The 24,139-nt window shown below is 33.8% G+C and overlaps 1 protein-coding gene across 1 annotated transcript in view; it reads right to left on the bottom strand.

The window, feature by feature from the left end:
- LOC129521227 (bifunctional heparan sulfate N-deacetylase/N-sulfotransferase 4) overlaps positions 1-24,139 on the bottom strand; it is a 246,980-nt gene that overhangs the window by 108,082 nt on the left and 114,759 nt on the right. Inside the window, exon 3 of the mRNA XM_055342506.1 lies at positions 21,199-21,353. Within this exon, the coding sequence (XP_055198481.1) occupies positions 21,199-21,353 (155 nt within the window). The remainder of the gene's footprint in view (positions 1-21,198; positions 21,354-24,139) is intronic.

The following is a 24,139-nucleotide window of genomic DNA, read 5'->3' as shown; positions in this document are numbered from 1 at the left end:
TTCTTTAGTGTGAACTTTCCGGTCTTAAGTAGAGCTATTTTGGGCAATTGAGACTCATCCCTTTAATATTCTTGATTCTGCTGAAGGTCTATTTTGTTGCCTAAAGGGAACCATCAGAAAAAAACAGTCTTCATTCACATTGTATGAAATGTACTTGATTAGGCATTTGCATTGTTAATTTTTGTGGTTAGAATTCTCACTTTATTGAAAATCAAAATGTTCAATACATTTTGGTTCATCAATTATCTTTTTTCAATGCATATTTATTACATACATAATGTATTAGAAACCATTCTAGGTGCTGAAAATAAATCAACCAACAAAACAGACAAATCTTTGCCACCATGAAGTGTATATATTGTAATGAGATGAGACCAAGATTACACAAATTAAGTAGGTAAGTTGTACAATATAATGAAGATGCTAAGAGCTATGGAAAGAAATAAAGCAGAGAAAAAAGGAGGTTTGAAGCGGTATGGGTTGCAATATTAAATAGATTATTCAGGAGGGCTTCCTAGAACAAGTAATATTTTGAATCGAGGTCTGAAGTGGTGAGAAATTAAGCCATACAGATAACTGGGGGAAGAAGTGACAGTACATACATTGCTCTGAGTTAAAATCTCCTCAGGTATTTTTTAGGAAGAATAAGAATTCAGGTGTTTTGGAGTGGAATTAGCAAAGGAGGAGAATCACAAGAGGTGATGTCAAGAGGCAGGGTTGCTGCAAATAGCCTTACAAGTTATTTACTGAACAATTCCAAGCTATATAATGCAGCATCACTGCACAGAAGGAATAAGTGTGGCTCATCTAAGTCCTTCTATGCTACCATAGGGATGTTGGTATTTACCCTGAGTGAGATAAGGAGCTACTAGTAAGTTTCACATTAGATGGATAATAAAATCTAGCCTACCAGAATTACAAAACTTCTGAATGCTGAGAGCTGACTGATAGGGAGTAAGGTAGAAACTAGTAACTAGTTCATTGAAACAATTTACATGAGAGATAATAATAACTTGGATCAGGGTGGGGACAATGTAGCTGGTGAGAAGTGATTTTGTCCTGAATTTTTGTGGAGCCACAGGACGGAATATTGATTGAATAGAGAACATGAGAGAAATGTTCAACTAGAAAGGTAGAGTTTCCATTAAGTGAGACTGGAAAGTTAAAAATTAAACAGATTTTGAGAAGAAAGATAAGACATATGTTTGACATTGGACAGCCAACTGGGTACGTCAGGTAGAAATTCAAGTAAACGAGTTTAGGATTCAGAGGAGAGAGTTCAGCTGGAGATCTAAATTTGGTGAGTTATCAATACAGAAATATTATTTAGAGTCATTAGACTCATTAAGATCATCAACAGAATGAATGCATAAATAGAGAAGTCTAGGGATAGATCTTTGGGGGTATCTAACATGACAAAGTCAGGGAGAAGAGAAAAAATCCAGGAAATACATGGAGAAAGAGTATTTCAAGTGAGAAGGGAGGAATACCAGGAATCCACAACAAAATGAGGGCCAGCTGGAGAAAGTGTTTGATAAAAGAGTCTAAATGTCAAATGCTGCTAATAAATGGGAACCTAAGACTTACCCATTGGTGAACTGGACAAGAGTTCTGACGGATAGGGGAAGGGAAGGGACATCAGAATGGATTTAAGAGAGAATGGGAGGAACTACAATGGGGACAGTGAGTATTAACAACTATTTCAAGAAGTTTTGCTAAAATGGAGAGTCTAGAAATGATGGTGTAGCTGGAGGGAGCAGCAAACCTAAGCACAGGATTATCTAAAGATGGGAGAAATAGCAGTATGTTTGTACAGAGAGGGAAATGATTTAGGAGAGAGGGGAGAATTGCTGGAACAATAATACTTTTGAACAGTTGGAATGGAGTAGGATTGAGTCAAAAAGTAGAGAATCTGGCCTTCATATTTCTAGTTCTTTTATTCATTGTTTCAAGGCAGAAGCCAAAATTGTGTGCTTCCTTCACAGGATGCCAGCCCATAATTTTTTTTTTAAGTCCACAATTTATACTTAAGTCATTATTAACACAGTTTATGTTAATAAGTGGTACCAATATATTCCACAAGCTTTTACTAAATAATATGGCTACTTGAGTAACTGTCTGTAAAGATTATTATAATTGCATTTTTTTCTGTGAATATGTTAAAATCAAACCTATATTTTCATTTTGTTATCATCACGTTGAAGTGGTAGTTGTAGTAATGGGAGCATGTGGAATTTCTTTTTTTTTTTTAATTTTATTTATTGGGATGCCTGGGTGGCTCAGTGGTTGAGCATCTGCTTTCAGCTGAGGTCGTGATCCTGGAGTCCTGAGATCAAGTTCCACATTGGGCTCCTTGCATAGAGCCTGCTCTCCCTCTGCCTGTCTCTGCCTCTCTCTGTATGTGTCTCTCATGAATACATAAATAGTATTTAAAAAGATTTTATTTATTTATTTTGAGACAAAATAGAGACGTAGCACAAGTGAGAGGGAGAAAGAGCATGGGCGGGGGCGGGGTGGGAAGCAGAGGGAGAAGGAGAACCAGACTCCCACTGAACAGGGAGCCTGATGCAGGACTAAATCCCAGGAACCTAAGATCACGACCGGAGTTGAAGGCAGTTGCTAAATGGAAGGCGCCCCTGGAAGTTCCCTTCTAATTTATTATTTTGTTTTGTTTTTTAGTGAAATAAGATCATCATCTCAGAATGAGGATGGGGGAAGATGTGGGGCAGTTTGTAGAGAGGATGCAACAGTGGTCTAGGAGAGTAAGATGATGAACAAAGTAAAGACTTTCAGTGTACTTCTGGGAAGTTTTGAGGGTCTTCTTGAGGTCTGTAGTCATGGCTTTAAAGTGAGAACAGTTAAATGTTGGCCCCAGCAATTCAGTTTCAGGGGTACAGGCATAGACTAGGTAGAGATTTGGATCCAAACAAAATTAAGGCTTTGCAGTATGATGAACCAAGAATGCAAAGGAGTTCAGGGTGTATATCCAAGGGAATGCTTGTGATGATTGGCTCTTGAAATAAGCAGAGTAAGGAGGAAAGCAAAAACCTGAGAAGGGTGGCAGAGATGTAGTTTGAGGATATCTCATGAAATGCCAGACTGCATTTCAGTAGCTTTCCCTTCATTGTTGCCTCTGCTACATGGAAAAGTTTTAATTCTAGATTTAATTTAGTAACAAGAGAAACAGAACCAGATATTAAGCATATAGAGCTTCTGACAATGCCCTGATATAATAATATAAATATATAACCTAAAAGAAATGATAACATTAAAGATTCTTAGATGTGTTACAAATCAGATGAAAATAAGAATAGAATTATTTATACTATTATGACACCATTTCTAAGTTACTATAAGCAGACACGTGCAAAAAGAAGGTACTCAAAATAAACTTGATTAATACAAATTAAAGCACCTTCACAATATGTTTCATTTGTAATTTTATTTCAGGTAAATAATATACCTAATTTATCTTGCCATATCTTATCTCCATTCTTAGTACGTCAAGAATTTATACACACTATCCATTAGCTATTTTTAAAAATTTATCATTATTATTATTATTGTCATTATTATTTAATCCTCCAATTGCCTATGTTCATGGAATAAAGCACTGCTTTAGGTGAGATGGCTAGGGTGTGTGTGTGTGTGTGTGTGAGTGAAGTAGACATGTTGAAGACGGCAACTTGCCCTTTTTAAGGCTGGCTAGAATGCCCTTGATTTTCTGATTTTGAACACATTTCCAAACCTTTTGGGTCCTTCCACAGTTATATAGCTGATGAGTTGGAATCAGTAATTTAAACACATTGCTTTGCAGATATAGATTTGCATAAACTATTACTTTCTCTGAGCAATGGAATATCTTTCTAATATTATTTTTGAGTACAGCTGAGATTTCTCTCAGGAGTCATTTTTCCCCTTATTGTCAACCTAATGCATTTATGGGAAGATGCTTTAAACATTTGGTATGGACATGTGCCATCCCTCAGGTTGTTAATTCCCTCTCCTACCCCCAAAATACAGGATCTTATTACATTTTAAAATCCCCCCTGTAACATCCTGTGCCTTCTCTAGGAGTTAAAATATTCATATCTTTGATTGTTTCCAATATTGGGGAATCTTTACTACCATGTAAAATATGTTAAATTTCATTAGCCCAAAAGTAAGTTTATGTTAATATGTTACCTACATATTAAAAAAACCCTTAAATTATGATATCCCAAGTAACTGCCTATAAAGATTATTACATTATTATATTTTTCCATAGATATGTTGACACGTTTCAAATTAGAGTCATACCAATATATTATATTTCCATTTTGTTATCATTATGTTAAAGTGATTTCATATTTGTAAATCAAAGCATTGATACAGTTCTCCTCTCAAAACAACCCGACTTCAAGCACTTTAATTCTCCTATATTATCAATCAGTTTTACCTCTCTCCTCTGTCAACATGCTTGGAAACAATTTCTCATATTCTCATATTGCTCAAGTTACTGCAGATATGACTGCAGGGAACTGAAGTGTCAACTATAAAGAGGTAATCATGGAATGATGAAAATGTTCAGACACTATAGATAAAGTATGAAAGAAACTATCAAGCTGAAAGAATTTTTCAAATTGAAACAAGCAAAAGAGAAAAAAAGAAAAGAAAAAATATGTGGTAACAAGCACCTTTGATGGATTATCCAATTTGAATGGAGTTTATTCAGTACAGCAGGAGTTAAGTTAAAAAAAATTCTTAAAAATCTTGGCTCTTGATTATTTCACAGTCATTCAATAATTAAAAACAAGTTTGGTCATTGAAGCAGTTAAATTAAAAATCTGTCAGTGAAAGTTAATTATGCTATTATTGACCATTCTAAGAATCCACTCGCAAAACTGCTATCTTGATTGATAAATAGGCATAAAATCTACTACCAACACTTCTTAAAAAAGTTTTGAGCTGTGGTGCCTGGGTGGTTCAGTGGTCGAGGATCTGCCTTGGCTCAGGTTCTGCCTTTGGTTCAGGTCCTGGGATCCTGGAATCGAGTACCGCATCAGGCTCCCCCCAGAGAGTCTGTTTCTCCCTCTGCCTATATCTCTATCTCTCTCTGTGTGTCTCTTATGAATAAATAAGTAAAATCTCAAAGTTTTGGGCTATTATTTTCAAGGTATTCTACATAAATATTCCTTTGGAGGGTCTACAAATCTTAAACAATGGGGCAATTTCAATGTAGGGGAATGTCAAAACAGCTGAAGAGGAAAAATGCAATAGAAAAGCATAATATAGGGAATGGGTTCAAACTTTGTATTAGAAAGATAAAAATTAAAACAAAAAACAGTGGCTTAAAAAACAGAGGAGCTTACTTTTCTGAAATAATGGGAAATTGGGAGATAAGCCATTGGTTCAGAGGTTCAAGAATGCCAGAAGTGAGATTTCTTATTCTCTTGGCCTTGCCTTCATAGTTTTAAGATGATGCCTTAGTTCCAGCCAATAGGACCAAATACAAGACAAAACAAAGGAGCAAAGGCAAAGGGTGGAAGGACAAGCATCAGCTTTATCTAACCTTGTTTTCTCTAGCCTCATAACTCAACTTATGTTTACATACAAATGGCCAGAAATATGTTAAAAGTCTCCTCCTACCTGAAATAAAAGGTGAAAAATCAGTCCTTTAGTCAGACACTTGGATCCACAAGCAAAATTTAGTTTCATTCAGTAATGAAGAATGTTAAAAATGGGTACTAAGTATGCATTTGGATGTGACAACCAAGGACTAAAGACATCTGTCCCCTGAAATGAGAATGCAGAAATGAGAATTCCCATTTCCTATTGTTAAGCAGTTCACTTCCTAATCTTTCGTACAAAAGACACACAAGAATAATAATCTAGAAGGCTAGAAAAGCAATGAATTAGAATACATTTGTTAGGAACATTGGGAGATGAAGAATCTGGAGAATTAGTATTTCAAATGGTAGACAGAGTTCTATGCAAAAGGTGATCAGGACAGTTGCATTTAGGTCCCTGAGGCCCTGAGGCCTAGAGTATAAAGTTCTTGCCTATTCTGATCCCGCATGAGCTACTCAGGCTCATCTTCTCCTAATTCCCAACTCAAAGCTTTCTCTGACACCAAATCAATGTTTTCTGCCTTTCCTCAATATTTTATGCTCCTTTTGGAGATTCACAAAGGTAAGAATTATCAGGAATATATTTCTAAGGACACAGGAGGTTACCAATAATCTCTGATGGACAGATGTATGTTAATTTCAGATTCATGGAATACTGTTCATCATTACGATTGCAATTTGATGTACTTTCCTCTGGATCATTACATGTGTGGATCACAGTCTGACAAACTTTTACTCCAAGGAGCTATGTAGTTATATTTTAGACCTTGCCAGCAAATAATGTCTCTGTCATACATTTTTCTTAGTTAGTTCGTTTTTTATAATCCTCTCAAAATATGAAACCAGTCCTTAGTACACCAACCATACAATAACAGACTGCAGGCCAAATCTCACAGGCAGTAGTTTCCAGGCCCAATGATAAGTGGTTGCTGAAGCAGTATATATTTTACTAGAAGAGTGGAACATGTTATTTGGGTATTATCTCATGTTCTTTCATACATTTCTCTCTCTGCCTAGGTGCTCCTCTCCTATCTTCTGCCTCAACCACACTTACATCACAAGTGTTATTCCAATAGTTTGTCTTGTTTTTTAAAAATTTTATGTCCCCTTATAACTAATGAGTGTCTCCTTTGTGGCTATACTATGCTCTGTACATTTCTCTCAAAAACCCAAAACACTGTCTTATTACACTTAAGTAAAATCCTTGAGAATAAGAAGCGTCCCATTCATTTCTGCATTCCTGATATCAAGTAAATGCTTAGCAGATAATACATATTCATTAATTGTCTGTTGAGGAAAAGGAAGAAGGAAGGAAAAGAGGAAGAAAGAGAGGAAGGAAAAATTAATATTTTGTGCTCTTTGCAAAGAAGAAGGAAGAAAGGAAGGAACAAATGCATGAAAGAAAGGAGAGAGTTACTTTTTCACACTGGAAGAAGTATCTGAAAATTTTTGGACATAATTGGGGAACAATGATTTCAGAGTCAAGAGTTCACATGTACATGAATCAACCCTTTCTAATTTTTTCACTTATTTCTTTATAATTTTTTTTAATTTTTATTTATTTATGATAGTCACACAGAGAGAGAGAGAGAGAGAGAGAGAGAGAGAGAGAGGCATAGACACAGGCAGAGAGAGAAGCAGGCTCCATGCACCGGGAGCCCGATGTGGGACTCGATCCTGGGTCTCCAGGATCGCGCCCCAGGCCAAAGGCAGGCGCCAAACCGCTGCGCCACCCAGGGGTCCCCACTTATTTCTTTAAAAATAAAACCCTGACATCCATATTCTTTTATTTTTTTGGAATGTTTGTTAAGATACTAGTCTCTTTTAATTATTAAAAATTAGTGATTATATTCAGTATTGAATTATGGATAGATGGAGAACTGCAAGGTAAATGAGAATATCTTGTATCTGTCCCCAACTTGCATATTACATAACCTTGAAAAAATCATTCCATGGTATTGTCATCACCAATTTCTTATTTCAAAAGGAACAATCATATGTTTTTTTGAAGAAATATGGTGAAAATGATGGTAGGCATGATGATGATGATGATGATGATGATGACAACAAATATTTTTTGAAACACTTATGTGCCAAACTATTCATTAAGCATTATAGATATACAAACATGTACATGCATCATTTAAGCCTCATTAAAACCTGTGAGGCACAAACTTCTATCATCCCTGTCTTACATATTTGAAAATAAACAGCACAAGAATTTTAGTTTGTTTGTGAAGGCCACCCATTTAGTAATTGGCAAAGATGGAATTTGAATTAAGATAGGTTTGAAGCCCAATGCATGGGCTTAACTAATACATTGAACAACTGAGCAATAGCTAACTTGTGTCGCAAAAGATTTTTATATGTACAAACAGCTAGGGTTTTGTTTTCTTCAGAGCAACATAACTTTGTCTTTTGTTTTTGTGCATAGTTTACTGTTCCATATAATATAAACAAAACAATATTTAGAGGAAATACTTATTTTTTTAAAGCAACTAAATTAAATATTAGCAACTCCTTTAAGCAGTTATCAGCTTATCTCCTAGGGGGAAATCCTCTGCTTCAATTGTTTCATGTATCAGCACTTGAAAAGAATTAGACCTCCTCTAGTTAATCTTAAAAGATTATTTAAATGCATAAAAATCAGAAAGCAGAAAAAATGAGTTTCAAGGCTTTACATTTACCAAAAATAATGATGACAAGGTATTCAGAAGAGATAGATACAAGCCTTGATAGATTTACTTTAAAATATCTTGAATGATACAAATAGTTCATTACTTTCGATTATTGCTGCCCAATATTAAAATTAATTTTGTAGGTGGCATTTATTCCTATGAGGTTAGACATGTTCAGAAATAAAATAGCTCCTTGACCAAAAAAAGATGCTGCAACTAAAATAGGAATTTGGGGGATGGGTGGGTCTATTGTGTCCTTTGCTAGGAAAATCAAATAGATAAATATGTATTGTAGAGATTTTCTGTCTAAGGGAAATACTCTCATCTACCTGCCAATACTAGACAAGCAAGTCAAAGATTTAGCAAGATACAACACATGACAACAAAAGTCATCCCCCCAACCCCACTAAATCCATTGTTAAGCAGTATGAATATTAATAGCTAATGAAATACCAATTCTAATTTTCAGACAAAAAGTTCATGCTATCCTTCATGTTGTAGGCTTGGTAAAAATAGGAATTGATGAAAACCTTAGAGACTCTTGAATAAGTTAGCTAAGAACTTAATTAACATCATTCTACTTGTAAAAAGGGTTAAAAAAATCTTCTGGCAATGGGTAGCTGCAAGAAAACTAAAATTATTTTCACTTCTGATGCAACATTGATCATTATACTATCTGTGTGCTTCAATTTTCCATATTAACCTTTAAGTTTTTATTCAATAGCATATATTTCTCTCAATACAGAAAGAAAGGTCTTATATTCTTCAACAGTTTTTCAAATTTGTAGAAGTCATTTATTACCTTAATTATCTGGGCTATGGTTTAAAAAAAGGACACTAGAAAAATAGGGCACATAAGTTGGTTTATTTTGCCTCAGGTGACACTGTCTGGTTCTCCCAGAGATCCAGAGGTGAAATTGCTTGAGGTGGTATATGGTGCAATTGACAGAACACTGGGTTAGGCATCACAGGCAGAGTATGGGTTCTGTGTGACCTTTGACATATTAGCTCAGTTTTCTCATTTGAGAAACGGAATGCTTTAACTGTCACTTTAGAAACAACCTTAAGAAGCTTGCTGTATCTGATTTCCAAGCTCAGAGCAACTCAGATTTATAGAATTTTAGAGCTATCACAAACCTTAATGGTTTTCTAGTTTAACCACTTCATCTTAATAAAATGGGAATCTAGCTCCTATATTCAGATAATATAACAATGGCTAGAAGAGAAAGTTATTAATCTTACAAACCATAAATTAGAAAACTTGAAAAAGTAGATGTAAAAATTCTAAGAACACAGGTTAGGAGCAAATAGCATATTCTTAGCAGACTCTGGGAGCACAGTAAAATCATTTGTATCAACAGTGAAAACTTTTAGGACTTGTGAAAAATGAGACATGATGCTTAGTATGCATTTGTTAATTTAAAAGAGGTAAGTATCATATTTTAGAAAGTCCTCTCTGAAATGGTTAAAACAATAAAATCATCCAGATGCTAAATCTCTTCAGTGAAAAATGGATAGCTCATACATTGTAATACAAATATTCCATCTGATGTAGCATATATTAAAGGTTGAATCTATAGGTGTATAATTTTGAGAATCCCAGATAAAATACAAGAGTATTAATAAGAAGATATAAAGAATTATGATGGACAAAATATTGTCATGGTAAAGGAACATAGTGATAAATAAATTGTGTCTATAAATGATATTTTTGAACAATATATGAGAAATGCATGTATATTTAACATAAAGAGAAAAAATAATATTTATAATGATGAGGAGATATCTCTACTGGCCACATGGTATATATACAGAAATCACTTTTACACTGTTATAAAACGCCATCTATAAATAAATGTTCTGTATTCAGTAACAAAATCATTTAAGTGCTCATATAAGTGTGCTTCAAGTTTTCTGGCTGCTATTCTATAATCTTCCCACTGTGATTTTATTATTTTCTTTCTTCCTAAGACCATTTTACTCATCATAGGTTTCCTATAAGTATTATTAAATATATTCAAGATCATATAAATATTCCATTTACTAAACAGTTAGCAAATTTTTACTGCTCTGTCTTCCAAGGAAATACCATTAATATTTGATTTCATTATTTAACGCTTTTTCAAACTTAAATTGTTTTTGCCTACCCCGTTTTAGGATTTAAAGTACTGATACAAAAAAATAGACACAGCAGATTTAAGAAACAAATTATTTCAAAACCACAGTGGGTTTTAATTTGAAAACCCTTTCTAGAAATTCTAACATATCAGGGGAAATTACTGGGGACTTTCAAGTATCAGCCATTAAAATATCAGATGGGAACATGGGGCATATGAAACAAGAGTTCAGATGCAAAGGCCATAAGGGCTGTTTTAAGGTAGTTTGGAGGGCTTTGAGGCAAAATGTGACAGGATCTGAATTAGGAGTTAACACAGTCATTATAGCTGCTTTGAGGGGAACAGACTCAAAAGGGTCCAGAGTGGAGCTGGACACCAGTGGGGCACTATTGCTATAAATTAGCAATGAGGAGTTCTGTGGACTATCTTCCAACAAAACAACCAAAACTCATAGAAATTATTTTGAAAACAACCATTTAGGGGCACCTGGTGGCTCAGTCAATTAAGCATCTACCTTCAGCTTAGGTCATGATTTCGGGTTGGGTCCTGGGATGGAGCCCTGCATCTGGCTCCCTGCTGAGTGGGGAGTCTGCTTCTCCCTCTGACCCTTCCCTCCACTTGTACTCTCTCCTCTTTCATAAAATAAATAAATAAATAAAATGGATAAATAAATAAATTCCTAAAACAACAACAACAACAACAACAAAAAACCCACAAAAAAACAAAAGAAACCAAACCACTTAAAATCTCTGGAAAATGAACTGAAGGATGTACAGAAAATGAAGAAACATTATTCAAGAAAATCTACCAAGACCGGTAAGAACAATGAAAGTAAATGCCATTTGAGCCATAACCCACACCCTTCCCCACTTGCCTCAGTTTGGAATGACAAAATTCCCACCCCAGGAAGGTGCAGCCAGGAATACAAGGGTTTCTGTTTCCTTGGATTCCAGTCTAACGCTGTGATTCTCCCTGGGAGTGGCAGGCCATGAGAATTTCTCCTGCCCCTAGCTCTGTGCATAGAAGTTCTATTCTAGGCAAGAACTGCTAAGAGATCTGGAGCACTCTTCCACATTTTTTACCTCAGATGCCAGAGACTAATAATACTGAAATCATGATTCGTTCTTGCTCCAGCTCAATTGTAGGGTGGTGGTTTTAAACCAGGAGAGCCAAACTGAGAAGATCAGAGATTACCATCCCAACCCAGTACCCTGCTCATAAATCTGGGTGTCACTCTGAGAGGAGGTCATTGTACCCACTTCAGTTCCAGAGCAGTGGATGCAAAGATTTTTCCCAGGGGAAGATGCAGGTCAAAGAAAGAGAGATCTCCTAAATTCTCTCCAGGAGAAGGGACTTTATTTGGGATATAGTAGGGAAAAGTTCAAGCTTAAGGTCACCCTTGAAAACAATGGAGATTTTGATGGTAAGCAGTTTAGAGAACACTTTTATTTTAATTAAGATTCACAACAAGCTAATAATAGACCAAATAAGAAGTTTATTTGAGAGAACCAAGGAAAAGGACAGCTAAGAACACTCCTCTGGTTGAAAAGAGTCTCATAGACCTAATTCAGATACTACTTTCTGCAACACAGAATGAACTTTATTGATTCAGACTATGGTAAAGTCTGCATCTTAAGGCATTATTGAAAAACCATAGCACATGCTGCTGGTGATTAGTGGAGTTTCAAATTGGTAAAATCAGAGACAACAGTAACAAAAACGCTACTAACCTTGTAAAAATTAAAAGAGCCATAAACACTATTATGAATACTCTATGCCAAAAAATTAGCTAACTTAGGTGAAATGGATAAATCCATAGAAACACATGAAGTACTAAAACTGATTCAAGTGGCAACAGAAAATACAAATAGACTTATAACTAGTAGATATTGATTTAATAATTTAAAAGCTTTCTACACAGAAAAGCCAGGCCAGGCAGTTTCACTGGTGAGTTCTACCAAACATGTGAAGAATTAATACCAATCATGGACTTATTCTTTCAAAATACAGAGAGGAGAGAGCATTTGTCAACTAATTCTATTAGGCTAATATTAGCCTACAACCCAAACCAGGCAAAGATATAATAAAAGAGAACCATAAACCATATGTCTATGAATGTTCATGAAAAATCTTCAGAAAAGTACTAGCAATTAAATTCAGCAATTAAAAAGCATTACACTCCAGCGTTAACTGAGATTTATCACAGGAATATAAGGTTAGCTTAATGTCTAAAAACCAAATGGTGTAATATAATATATCAATAAAACAAACATAATTAACTGAATAGACCTCCCTCAAAATGTATGAAAATGCCAATATTCTTTAATAATAAAAATACTCCACTGAGTAGAAATGGACCTAGGAACTCCAACTTGGTAATGGGTATCTATGAAAAGCCTATAACTAACATCATGTTTAATTATAAAAGACTGGAAGCTTCCCTCATAAGATCAGGAATAAGACAAGCATTTTTGTGCTTGCCATTTCTATTCAACATTATAGAGGAGGTTCTCCCCAGGGAAATTGGACAAGAAAATGACATATAATGGAAAAAGAAGCGAAAATATCTCTATTTACACATGAAAAGATCTTATATAAAAACTATACTTAAGAATCCACTAAAATAACTTGAGAACCAGTAAATGAATTCAGCAAATTTGAAGGTTACAAGTTCTATATACAAAAATCAATTGTATAAATTGATATATATATATATCTGTATAAAATAATGAAAGTTAAAGTAAATAATGATTCCATTTACAATAGCATCAAAAAGCCTTAGGAATGTATTTAACAAAAGTGTGGAACACAGACTCTGAAAATTAGAAAATATTGTTGAAAAAACTAAGGAAGACCTAAATAAATGGAAAAACAGCCCATGTACATAGACTTTATATTGAAGACTTAATATTGTTAAGATGGGAGCATTTCTCAAATTGATTTATGGATTCAATGGTATCCTGTCAAAATCCCAGCCAGCCATTGTGCAGAAACTGATAAGCTGATTCTAAAATTCATATGAAAATGCAAAGGACCCCGGTTAGACATAACAATTTTGAAAGAGAACAAAGTTGGAGGACTCACAATTCCCAACATCAAACCTTATTGTGAATGTATAGTAATCAAAATAATAAGATTTAGCATGAGGGCAGTGATAGAGATAAATATAATAGGATTGAGAGTCTCAAAGTATTTCTTTATATTTAAATCCAATTTATATTTAACAGAAGTACCAAGACAGTTTGGTGGGGGAAAGAACAATCTTTTCAATAAATAATGTAGGTACAACCGAGTATCCACATATGAAAGAATGAAGTTGTACTTCATAAAGAATTAACTCTAAATGTATCACAGAACTACACATAAGAGTTCATACTATATAACTCATAGAAGCAAATATAAGAGTATACTTTTATGACCTTGGGTTAAGCTAAGTTGTTTTTTTTTTTTAACTTGACCCAAAAAGCACAAGAGATGAAAAAAAAGATAAATTGGACTTTATCAAAATTAACTTTTATGTTTCAAAAAACACTGTTCAGAAAATGAAAAGACAATCCACACATGGGGAAAATATTTGCAAATCATAGATCTGATAAAGTACTTGTATAAAGAATACACAAAGGTTTCTTGCAAGAAAGAACAAAAGGCCACTAACTCAACTAAAAAGTGGAAAAAGATGTGAATAGACATTTAACCAAAAGGTTGATAGGCATATGAAAAGATGCTCAACATCATTTCCATTAGGGAAATGCAAATCACAACATAATTTGATACTACTTTGCACCCACTCAGATGTCTGCAATAAAAAGACAGTTAATAACAAGGGTTAACTAGGATGCAGAGTAATTAGAATCCTCATGCATTGTTGGTGGGCATGTAAAGTGGTACAGACAATTTAGAAACAGTCTGGCAGTTTTTCAAAATGTTAAACATAGAGATGCCGCATGACCCAACATTCCACCCCTGGGTAAATATAAAGATAAATGAAAACATATGTCCACACAAAAACTTATAAATGAATATTTATAGCAGCATTATAGATAATAGCCAAAAAGTAGAAAATATCTATTAACTAGTGAATTGTTAAATAAAAAAAAATATAGCAATGAAATGTTACTTAGATATAAAAAGGAACAAAGTACTGATACATGTTGCAACATATATAAACCTCAAAACACTATACTAAATGAAAAAAGCTAATCATAAAAGATCACACACATATTTTATGATTCCCCTTATATAAAATAAAATGTTCAAAATAAGCAAATCTGTAGAAATAAAATGTAAATTAATAATTCCCAGGATTGGGAGAGTTGGAGAAAGAGAGAGTGACTGCTAAAGGGTATAGACTTTTTTTGAGGTGATAAGGATGTGTTTGTGTGTGTGTATGCATTTGTGTGTTCCACAATTAATCAGTTGCATATAATATCCAGTGCTCATCACATTGTGTGCCTTCCTTAATAGCTATCACCCCGTTACCTAATAAAGATTTTTTTTTTAAGATTTTATTTATTTACTCATGAGAAACAGAGAGACAGAGAGGCAAAGAAACAGGCAGAGGGAGAAGCAGGTTCCATGCTGGGAGCCCAACATGGGACTCGATCCCGGCTCTCCAGGATCAGGCCCTGGGCTGAAGGCAGCACTAAACCTCTGAACCACCCAGGCTGCCCCAATAAAGATGTTTTTAAATGCATTTTGGTTAAGTTTGCACAAATCTGTGAATATACTAAAAATCACTGAAGTTTATATGGGTGAATTGTATGGTATGTTAATATAAATATCAATAAAGCTGATAAAAAGATACAATTATTATTTAGACTAAGTCGTTAGTAGTAAGAGGTGATGAGAACTCAACGTGTCTAAATATATTTTCAACTAAAGGCAATAGATGGGATGAGAGAAAGAGAAGTGTTTGATGAATCAACATTTTTGGCTTAGTGGGATGTAATTGGCATTAAGCCTTAGAATAAAGATTTGGAGTTTAATGTTTTAGTTCATATGCAAATATTTTTTAAATTAATGAAAGAATAAATGTGACTTCTATCATACAGGATTCCCTGTATTTCTTATTTCTAGTTAGATGTAAAGGCGAGTTTCCATAATGACTTCCAATGATTTCTTCCTATTTGTATTCACTACTACTTTGTTGAATTCTCCTTCCTTTGATGATGTGCTGGACCTAATGAGTATCTTCTAATGAATAGTATATGGTAAAAATAATGGAATCTCATTTCTGAGATTAGGTTATAAAAGTTAGGATCTCTCAAAAGTTCATGCAGTTTGCCAAACATGTTTCGAATTTGTCTGTGCTTGGATGTTTTGCTTCTTTGTATTTTATTTAAAATTTTCATGCTTATGCAAGTGTCTATTCTGCTGAGTGCACAGACTGCCTTATTCATTATTGAGCCATCAAAAAACATTATTCGCTCCCTAGTGAACTTTCATTAAGTCAATATTTGGTCACAAATTTATTTTTGATTAAATATTCTTACCTTCTCTAAATGGTCTATCTTTGAAATACCCTATTAACTATAATTATCAGGGTTTTTTGATATCTTGTATTTGTTGTACAACATAAGTCTGTATACTGCATAATTTAGTAAAGATATAGGCATATTGGCTATTGAAAGGCAGCTCTCTCTCAATTTTATACCTTTGTGCTATGAATTCCAACATTAAATTCTTTTTGTTTTTTAATTAAAACCCCTGCATAAGTAATACTTAAATATTTTCCATAGTTAGTTACTCTGATAAGTTTGAGTTTCTATGAGAACAATCTAAGTGTCAGCATTTTTCTTATCAGAAATGTTCTGCCTAATTATGAAAACAAAAACAGAATTAATAAAAATTTGTAGCATTTTAAAAGTAGAATTTAAAAACGTATGCTTTTATTTCAAGAATTCTTTTTTAAAAAACATTTATTTATTTGAGAGAGAGAGATCGATCACAAGCAGAGGAAGGGCAGAGGGAGAAGCATACTCTCCACTGAACAGGGAGCTAATACAAGACTCACCTTCAGGACTCTGGGATCATGACCTGAGCTGAAGGCAGACGCTTAACTGATTGAGTCACCCAGGTGCCCCTATTTCAATAATTCTTAACTTATTTACTCATAAATAAGATGCATGATTATTTAACAAAATGTCAAGAAAAACAGATAATTATTTAAAAGTTATCAGTGAAGACAATTTTTTTTATCTGTTCAGGATATTTATGGTTTACTACTACTATTAGTGAACAAATGGGCCTTATTCATTTGAAAATGTTAATGAGTCTGTACACAAAGCTTAAAACAAGGAGACATTGTTTCTTAATTTCTTCCCCACCCCCATACATTTATTGTGGAATAAAAATAAATAACTCTGGCATTCTTGATCTCTAGATTTGAAAAAGAGGTATGGGTTGAGTAAGGAATGATTTCTGGTAACATTTTCATCAAACACCTTAATGTTAGCCAATGTTTCTCATTCTCTTGAGTTTTTGTTTGCCTGTTGTCATCTTTGAAGCATTGCTTCTAGTTAGTGAGATGCTCAAGCAACAGAATGAAAGCAAAAATGTATGGTTTACTAAAAGAAAGAATCAAAAATTATTACTGCCTGCCTTATTGCCCTATAAGCATAGTATCTTAAAATTAACATACCTTCGTTGACTATACTTATCATTCAACTAACACCCTCTACACAAACATACACACTCTCACAAGGCATATATGTTCGTGTAACAAGCATGCATGCATATATATGCACACACAAACACATTCATATACTCTATACACATGTGCTCTTAGATTAAGCATAACATACACATAACTTTCTATATATACACACCTGAATTCACAACACAACATAAATGTGCATGGATTTAGAAATAATAGTGCTTTGAAAACTATCAGAACTGATAATTAAATTTAGCCAAGTCACAAATTACAGAATTACAATTACAAAATTAATATACAGTAAAATGTTGAGTTTCTTTACACTGATAAGTAAGTTGCAGAAAGATAAATTGAGAAAACAATCCCATTTACAATTGCATTAAAAATATAAAATACCTAGGAGTAAACCTAATTAAGGAGGTATAACATCTATACTCCAAAAAGTATAAAACACTGATAAAAGACATGGAATATGACACAAACAAATGAAAAGATACTCTATGCTTATGGAATAGAAGGACCAGTATTGTTAACATATCCATACTATACAAAGCAATCTATAGATTTAATGCAATCCCTATGAAAATACCAACAACATTTTTCATAGAATTAGAACAAATAATCCTAAATTTATATAGAAGCACAAAAGAATACAACTAGCCAAAGCAATCCTGAGAAAGAACAAAGGTGAGGGTATTACAATCCTGAATTTTAAAATATACTACAGAACTATAGTGATCAAAACAGTACAATATTGGCACAAAACCAGACACACAGATTGATAGAACAGAAAAAAACAGACCAGAAAAAAAACCCACAATTATATGATCAATTAATCTACAACAAAGGATGCAAGAAAATGCAATGGAAAAAATGTAATCTCTTTAACAAATGGTGTTGGGAAAACTGGATAGGTACCTGCAAAACAATGAAACCAGATCACTTTCTTATTCAATTTACACAAATAAATTCACATGGCTTAAGGACTTAAACGTGAGACTTGAATCCATAAGAGTCCTAGAAGAAAACATAGTCAGTAATCATCAGTGAAATGCAAATCAAAACCATGATGAGATATCACAAACTGTAAGAATGGTTAGATTAAAAAAGATGACAAATAACAAGCATTGATGAGGATGTAGAGAAAAAGGAACTCTTGTGCACATTGGTGGGAATATAATTTAGTGTAGCCACTGTGGAAAACTGTATGGAGATTCCTCAAAGGCTAAAATTAGAAATACAATATGATTCAGCCATTCTGCTATTGAGTATTTACTGAAGGAAAATGAAAACACTAATTCAAAAAAAATGTACTATGTTTACTGCAGCATTATTGACAAGAGCCAAGATATGGAAGTAACCCAAGTGTCTACCCATAGATGAATGGATAAAGATTTGGTATATATATACACAATGGAATATTGCTCAGCCATAGAAAAGAATGAGATCTGCAACAACAGGGATGGACTAGACAGTAAAATGCTAAGTGAAATAAGTTAGGAAGAGAATGAAAAATACCATTATGATCTCATTCATGAAGAATTTAAGAAACAAAATGAACAAAGTAAAAATGAGAAAAACAAAAAAGAAAAAAACCCAGACTCTTAAATATAGATAACAAACTGGCAGTTACCAGAGAGGAGGCAGGTGGGAGGATGGGTGAAATAGATGTAGGGAAATAAGAATACTCTTATTAGTGATGAGCACTGAATAACGTACAGAATTGTTGAATCAGTGTATTATATAGCTGAAACTAATATAACACTATTAGTTATACTTTATTAGTATAAAGCATACTTTATTAGTATAACTAATATTAGTTATAATAGTTATATAATATATATAATTATATAATAGTTACTAATAATAGTATTTATTAGTATAACTAATGAAGTATAACTAATATGACACTATTAGTTATACTTCAATAAAAAATGCTTTTGACAAAAGAAATGGCAATGCTTTACAGTAATAAAAGCTCTCCTAAAATGATGGAACAGTAAAAAAATAGTATTGCAATATATTTCTCTCTTGATTTTTAGACATATTACAATAGAAAATGAACTCTATCCATACAGAATTTAGATAAATATTACAAATAAAACCATTCTGATTGTTTAACTGCTCTTGAAACATCAATATAAAACTATTAATATGTTATTTGAATTGTTTTTGTAAGTGTTGTGAGAATAACTGTGCTTTTGACTGATAACCCCTCTGCCAGCCAAGGTCATACCAAGGAATATCATATTGGAATAAAAAAGAGAGAGATTTAAACACTTTTGATATTTTTCAGTTTAAATTGGTCATTTAGTTTGAAAATCTCTTTCCATAATTGCTTCAATTGCAACTAGATGATTATTTCAAGTTGTTCATTCCAAATTCGTGGACTGATGTCACTGATCATAGAATTTTAGAAATGGAATTGATCAGTGGATTATCTGGTCTAGCGCTTTTGGTTGGCAGATGAGCTGATTTAAATTAATTATCTAAAAACTTTGTAGTTAAGAGAATGAAAAAGGGAATCATTACTATTTCAGGGGAGGAAACTGAGGCATGAAGACAATAAATGAGACCTCATCTGTATTAGAAATTGTTACCTGCAGTGAGGACTAAAATATAGCCTGCCAATATCTCATGTAGTATTTTCCAGTATCCTATTCCATCTTGATACTGTTATGGTTTTGCAGTGTCATCTGGATGTGGAAAGATAATAATTTAAGAGGAAAGAGATGCATTCCCTGGCTCTCTGGACAACACACTGATTGTCATCCTATGTTGTCACACCCAGCTCAAGATGGGTTTGAAAGTCACTACCTGAAGAGTCCTGAGAAGCTTTACGGAGGTGAGAACTCCAGAAGGAGAAGAACAATGTCATTTCAGTCTGTGTGTTTAATTTAACAGACTTCATTTTAGTTGCAATATTTTGCCAATGCAACATATAATAAGATCATTTTTTACAAAATGTATTTATAGGCTTCAGTCTAGCATCTAGCCACACTGACTAAACAAATGTAATTGCTCTGAATGAACTCTAAATAGCTTTCAACATTTCATTACAAAGCAATTATGTCTGAGTCTTTCCCAATGCTTTTGGCATGGTTTTTTTTAAAAAAGAAATTATACAAACAGGTGAAATCAGCCATTATGAAATATAACCCACATACCTAAAAAGCACGCCTTCACAGTGTAAGTGAGGTAGGGGAGGTTTAAGTCAAATGATAAACAGTTTATTGTCAAGGTAACTGCAAAGAGAGAATTTAGCATGCTTACTCAAGGTAAGTTTATTTTTTGAAAGGAAATATTTACCTAATTTTACAAAGCAAACAGCAGGCCAGATTTGGCCTAAGGGCCAACTGATAATTTGTTAGAAATGCAAATTCTCAGGCCTCTCTGAAAATCTATTGAAACAGAAACTTTAGGAGTGGGCCCAGCACTCTGTGTTTTAAAAAGTCTCTTAGGTGAAAAAGATACATGCTAGAGTTTAAAACCACTGGTTTACAATCATTGCTCTAATGATTTAATTTATCCATCCATTCATTTCTCCTTACAATAAATGCTTTTTGAGAGGTAATTATAATGTATCAGGAATACAATGGAGAAGGTACTATATTTCCTCCTCATAGGTACAAGAATAATTATTCTATAAGACAAAGTCAGTAACTTTCTGATAATTACATACTTTTTGAAATACATTTATTTTTTAATTTTTTAAAAGATTATTTATTTATTTATTTATGAGACACGCACACACACACACACAGAGAGAGAGAGAGAGAGAGAGAGAGAGAGAGGCAGAGACATAGGCAGAGGGAGAAGCAGGCTCCATGCAGGGATCCCGATGTGGGACTCGATCCCGGGACTCTAGGACCATGCCATGGGACGAAGGCAGGTGCTAAACCATTGAGCCACCCAGGGATCCCCCTTGAAATACATTTAATACCACATCATGGCTATATATATATATATTATATATATATATGAAACAAAATAACACAAAGCATTATATACCCTAATATGTATGATGTACTCTCTGATATCTTCTATATCTGTTGTATTCAACCCAGTAAGTTGATTTTACAATCCACTGATACATCAAAACTCATAGTTTGAAAAATATTGCAATTAAATATGCTCACCAGTGCAAATTCCTTGTTGAGAATCATCTGTTCAACTAAGGATGACTCATTGTGGAAGAGATGAGGCTGCATATGGCTCCACATATGAGGAAACCACCAGAACTCATCTACCGACCTAAGCAGAAGGTCATCTCCTTCATCTTCCTCTTCAGTCCCTGTAAAACACAAAGTTAAAAATGGTTTAAATGAATATTTTATGTTGGCTTTAAGATTGTGTTTGTCAGATTTTTGTTACTCTTCTTACTACTGATACTTAAATCCTATTTTGCATTGCTTTAATATTAATAAAAAGAAATGGCCATAATCTAAATTAAATCAAAGGCAATGTGGCTGGTGATTGGGATGAATTGGGGTAGGTGTGGTAGCCCCAAGTGCAGATAGTTGTTTAATTTGGAATTTAGGGGTATTTTGTCCTGACACTATTGAACTGCTAGCATATGGTGATGATTGAATAAACAGACTTCATTTGAGACAATTTATTTTTGTTTTAAAATTACTAGCTGATAATCTTCCTTACTGCATGCAAAAGGGAAACCTGATCACAGGTGATTCTTTTTATTCTAAAAAATTCTTGCATATGAGTCTAAATTTGAGCTTAAAGTTCAACTGATGAGGTTTGCTAAATTTTTCCTGATTAGAAAAATAATATATGGGCAGCCCAGGGGGGTTCAGTGGTTTAGCGCTGCCTTTGGCCCAGGGCCTGATCCTGGAGACCCGGATCGAGTAACATCGGACTCCCTGCATGGAGCCCACTTCTCCCTCTTTTGTGTCTCTGCTTCTCTCTCTGTGTGTGTCTCTCATGAATAAATAAATAAAATCTTAAAAAAAAGAAAAATAATATATGCTTATTAAATAAGTGACAAAAAAGCACAGATGAGCTGAAAACCAAAACAAAACCAAAACAAAACAGAAACAAAGATCATCATCTAGAGTCAATTCAGTGGAAACATTTCAGTATTTTTCTTTTAAATCTTTTTCTACTTAGTTTTTAAAAGTTAACACTGTACAATTACTTTTGTATCCTTACATTTCTAACACGAATATTATGAACATATACATTTCCTATTTTAATGTCAATATTTCATAAAACTTAAACAATGAAGTTATTAACACAGTAGAACATTTACTTGAGAACTTGAAACTAAAATAAAGTTTTCATCCTCTATTAAGAAAATTTGTTAACAGTGCTCAAGGCATTGTAAAAACCATCTGTCATGCCACAAGTGAAAAAAGAAAAAGGAAATTACAACTTACTTCCCAGGGAATTCACTTTGTTGCAGATATGTGCAAGTATTCTTACTGTATGATATCATATTTTTTGCACAATTTTATGATATGCAGTCTAATTTTAAAATGTTCTGGATCAATAATGTAAGAATTGATTCCTATTTGGTCTCTAGATACTTAACTAAGTGAAGTAGAATAACAGGTTCTGGCTTAGAGTGTGAGGTACACTTATTTGGTTTATTTTCCCACAATACAGTATGTTTTACCAATGGCTGCTTAACTTAATACTAAGCAAATAAATATTAAAGGTATTTTTTTTAAGGAATCTTCTCCAAATGCTTCACTTATGTGTCCCATAATAAAGATTTCACTGATCATGTAGTAAATAGTGCTGTGAAATGGTTAAAGTGTAATTTGGTATCAATAAACACAGAAGTAGAGTCTCTACATCTGCCATTTACTTGACTTTGTGACCTTGGACAAGTCAACTTCTTTAAATCTTGGTTTCCTGATTTAAAATGGGGATACAAATATCTATCTCACTGGGTCTTTGTGAAAAGATATATTTATTTATCTTTTAAAAAAGATTTTATTTATTTATTCATGAGACACACAGAGAGAGAGAGAGAGACAGAGAGACAGAGACACAGGCAGAGGGAGAAGAAGGCTTCAGGCAGGGACCCCGATGTGAGGCTCGATCCCGGGTCTCCAGGATCACACCCTGGGCTGAAGGCGGCGCTAAGCTGCTGAGCCCTCCGTGCTGCCCGAGATTGATATATTAAAGCACTTAATATCTTGACTGCAGTAAGCACTTCATAAATATCAAGATCTCTTCTTAAAAATAATATCTACAGGTTTATCCTTAGTGTTCTAAATTTACATATTTCTACAAATTCTTGAAAACATTGTTTGCCTAGATTATTAATTTCTTAAGGTCAGAGATTGGATTCCTTTAACTTGCACTGTATTGTGCCACTTCCCCAAAGCAGTGAATAGGTGAATAATTTAATTCAGTTCATATTTATATAATGTCATTGAACTTCAGAGCTTTCATATGTCTGCTGAGGTGCATGCCAACTTTTGCATGATTTATGTATATGCATTATTTCTGGGATGCTGTTCATAATCCATAGTTCTTAAAAGGTAAAGGACCATCAGGCTAATCAGAGTTTTGGCACCGTACTACTTATAACAATTGCTACTCTACAAAGGGCAAAGAAATAGAAGTTTTGAATGTGATAAAATCTTGTGAATCAGTTGAGCAGACAGGATCCTTAATTTTTGTTAACTTTAGCTAAAATTATTAGTACGGTAGATATGCAATTCATTGACTTTTGTTAATACAGAGAACATCAAACACTGAAATCCAAATGAAGAGAAGTTTATCATTTCCTCAGATAGACTTTAAGCATGAAATGTTTTAACCAAGTGTTTCTCTCTTATGGCCATAATGCAGCCCACTGAGGCGCAGATTAGAAAGAATTACTTGATGTCACATGCAATGAATGAATTGATAGTTCTCCTATCCTTCTGTTGTGCTTTGAATACAGAATGTTTGAGAAATGCTTCTATTCACTTTAAACTTCACTGATTGTTATTGAAACTAGCAGGAAGCACAAAATGTACACTTGACCAGGAAGGACATCAATTACTCAATTTAAGGAAATTTGCAAACTATTGACATAAACAGATGCATGACTGATCATAAAATGTT

The sequence above is a fragment of the Nyctereutes procyonoides genome, unplaced genomic scaffold, assembly GCF_905146905.1.
Source record: "Nyctereutes procyonoides isolate TBG_1078 unplaced genomic scaffold, NYPRO_anot_genome, whole genome shotgun sequence".
Lineage (NCBI taxonomy): Eukaryota > Metazoa > Chordata > Mammalia > Carnivora > Canidae > Nyctereutes > Nyctereutes procyonoides.
Note: the sequence above shows the minus strand (reverse complement) of the source record. Positions and strands in the feature narration are given on the sequence as shown.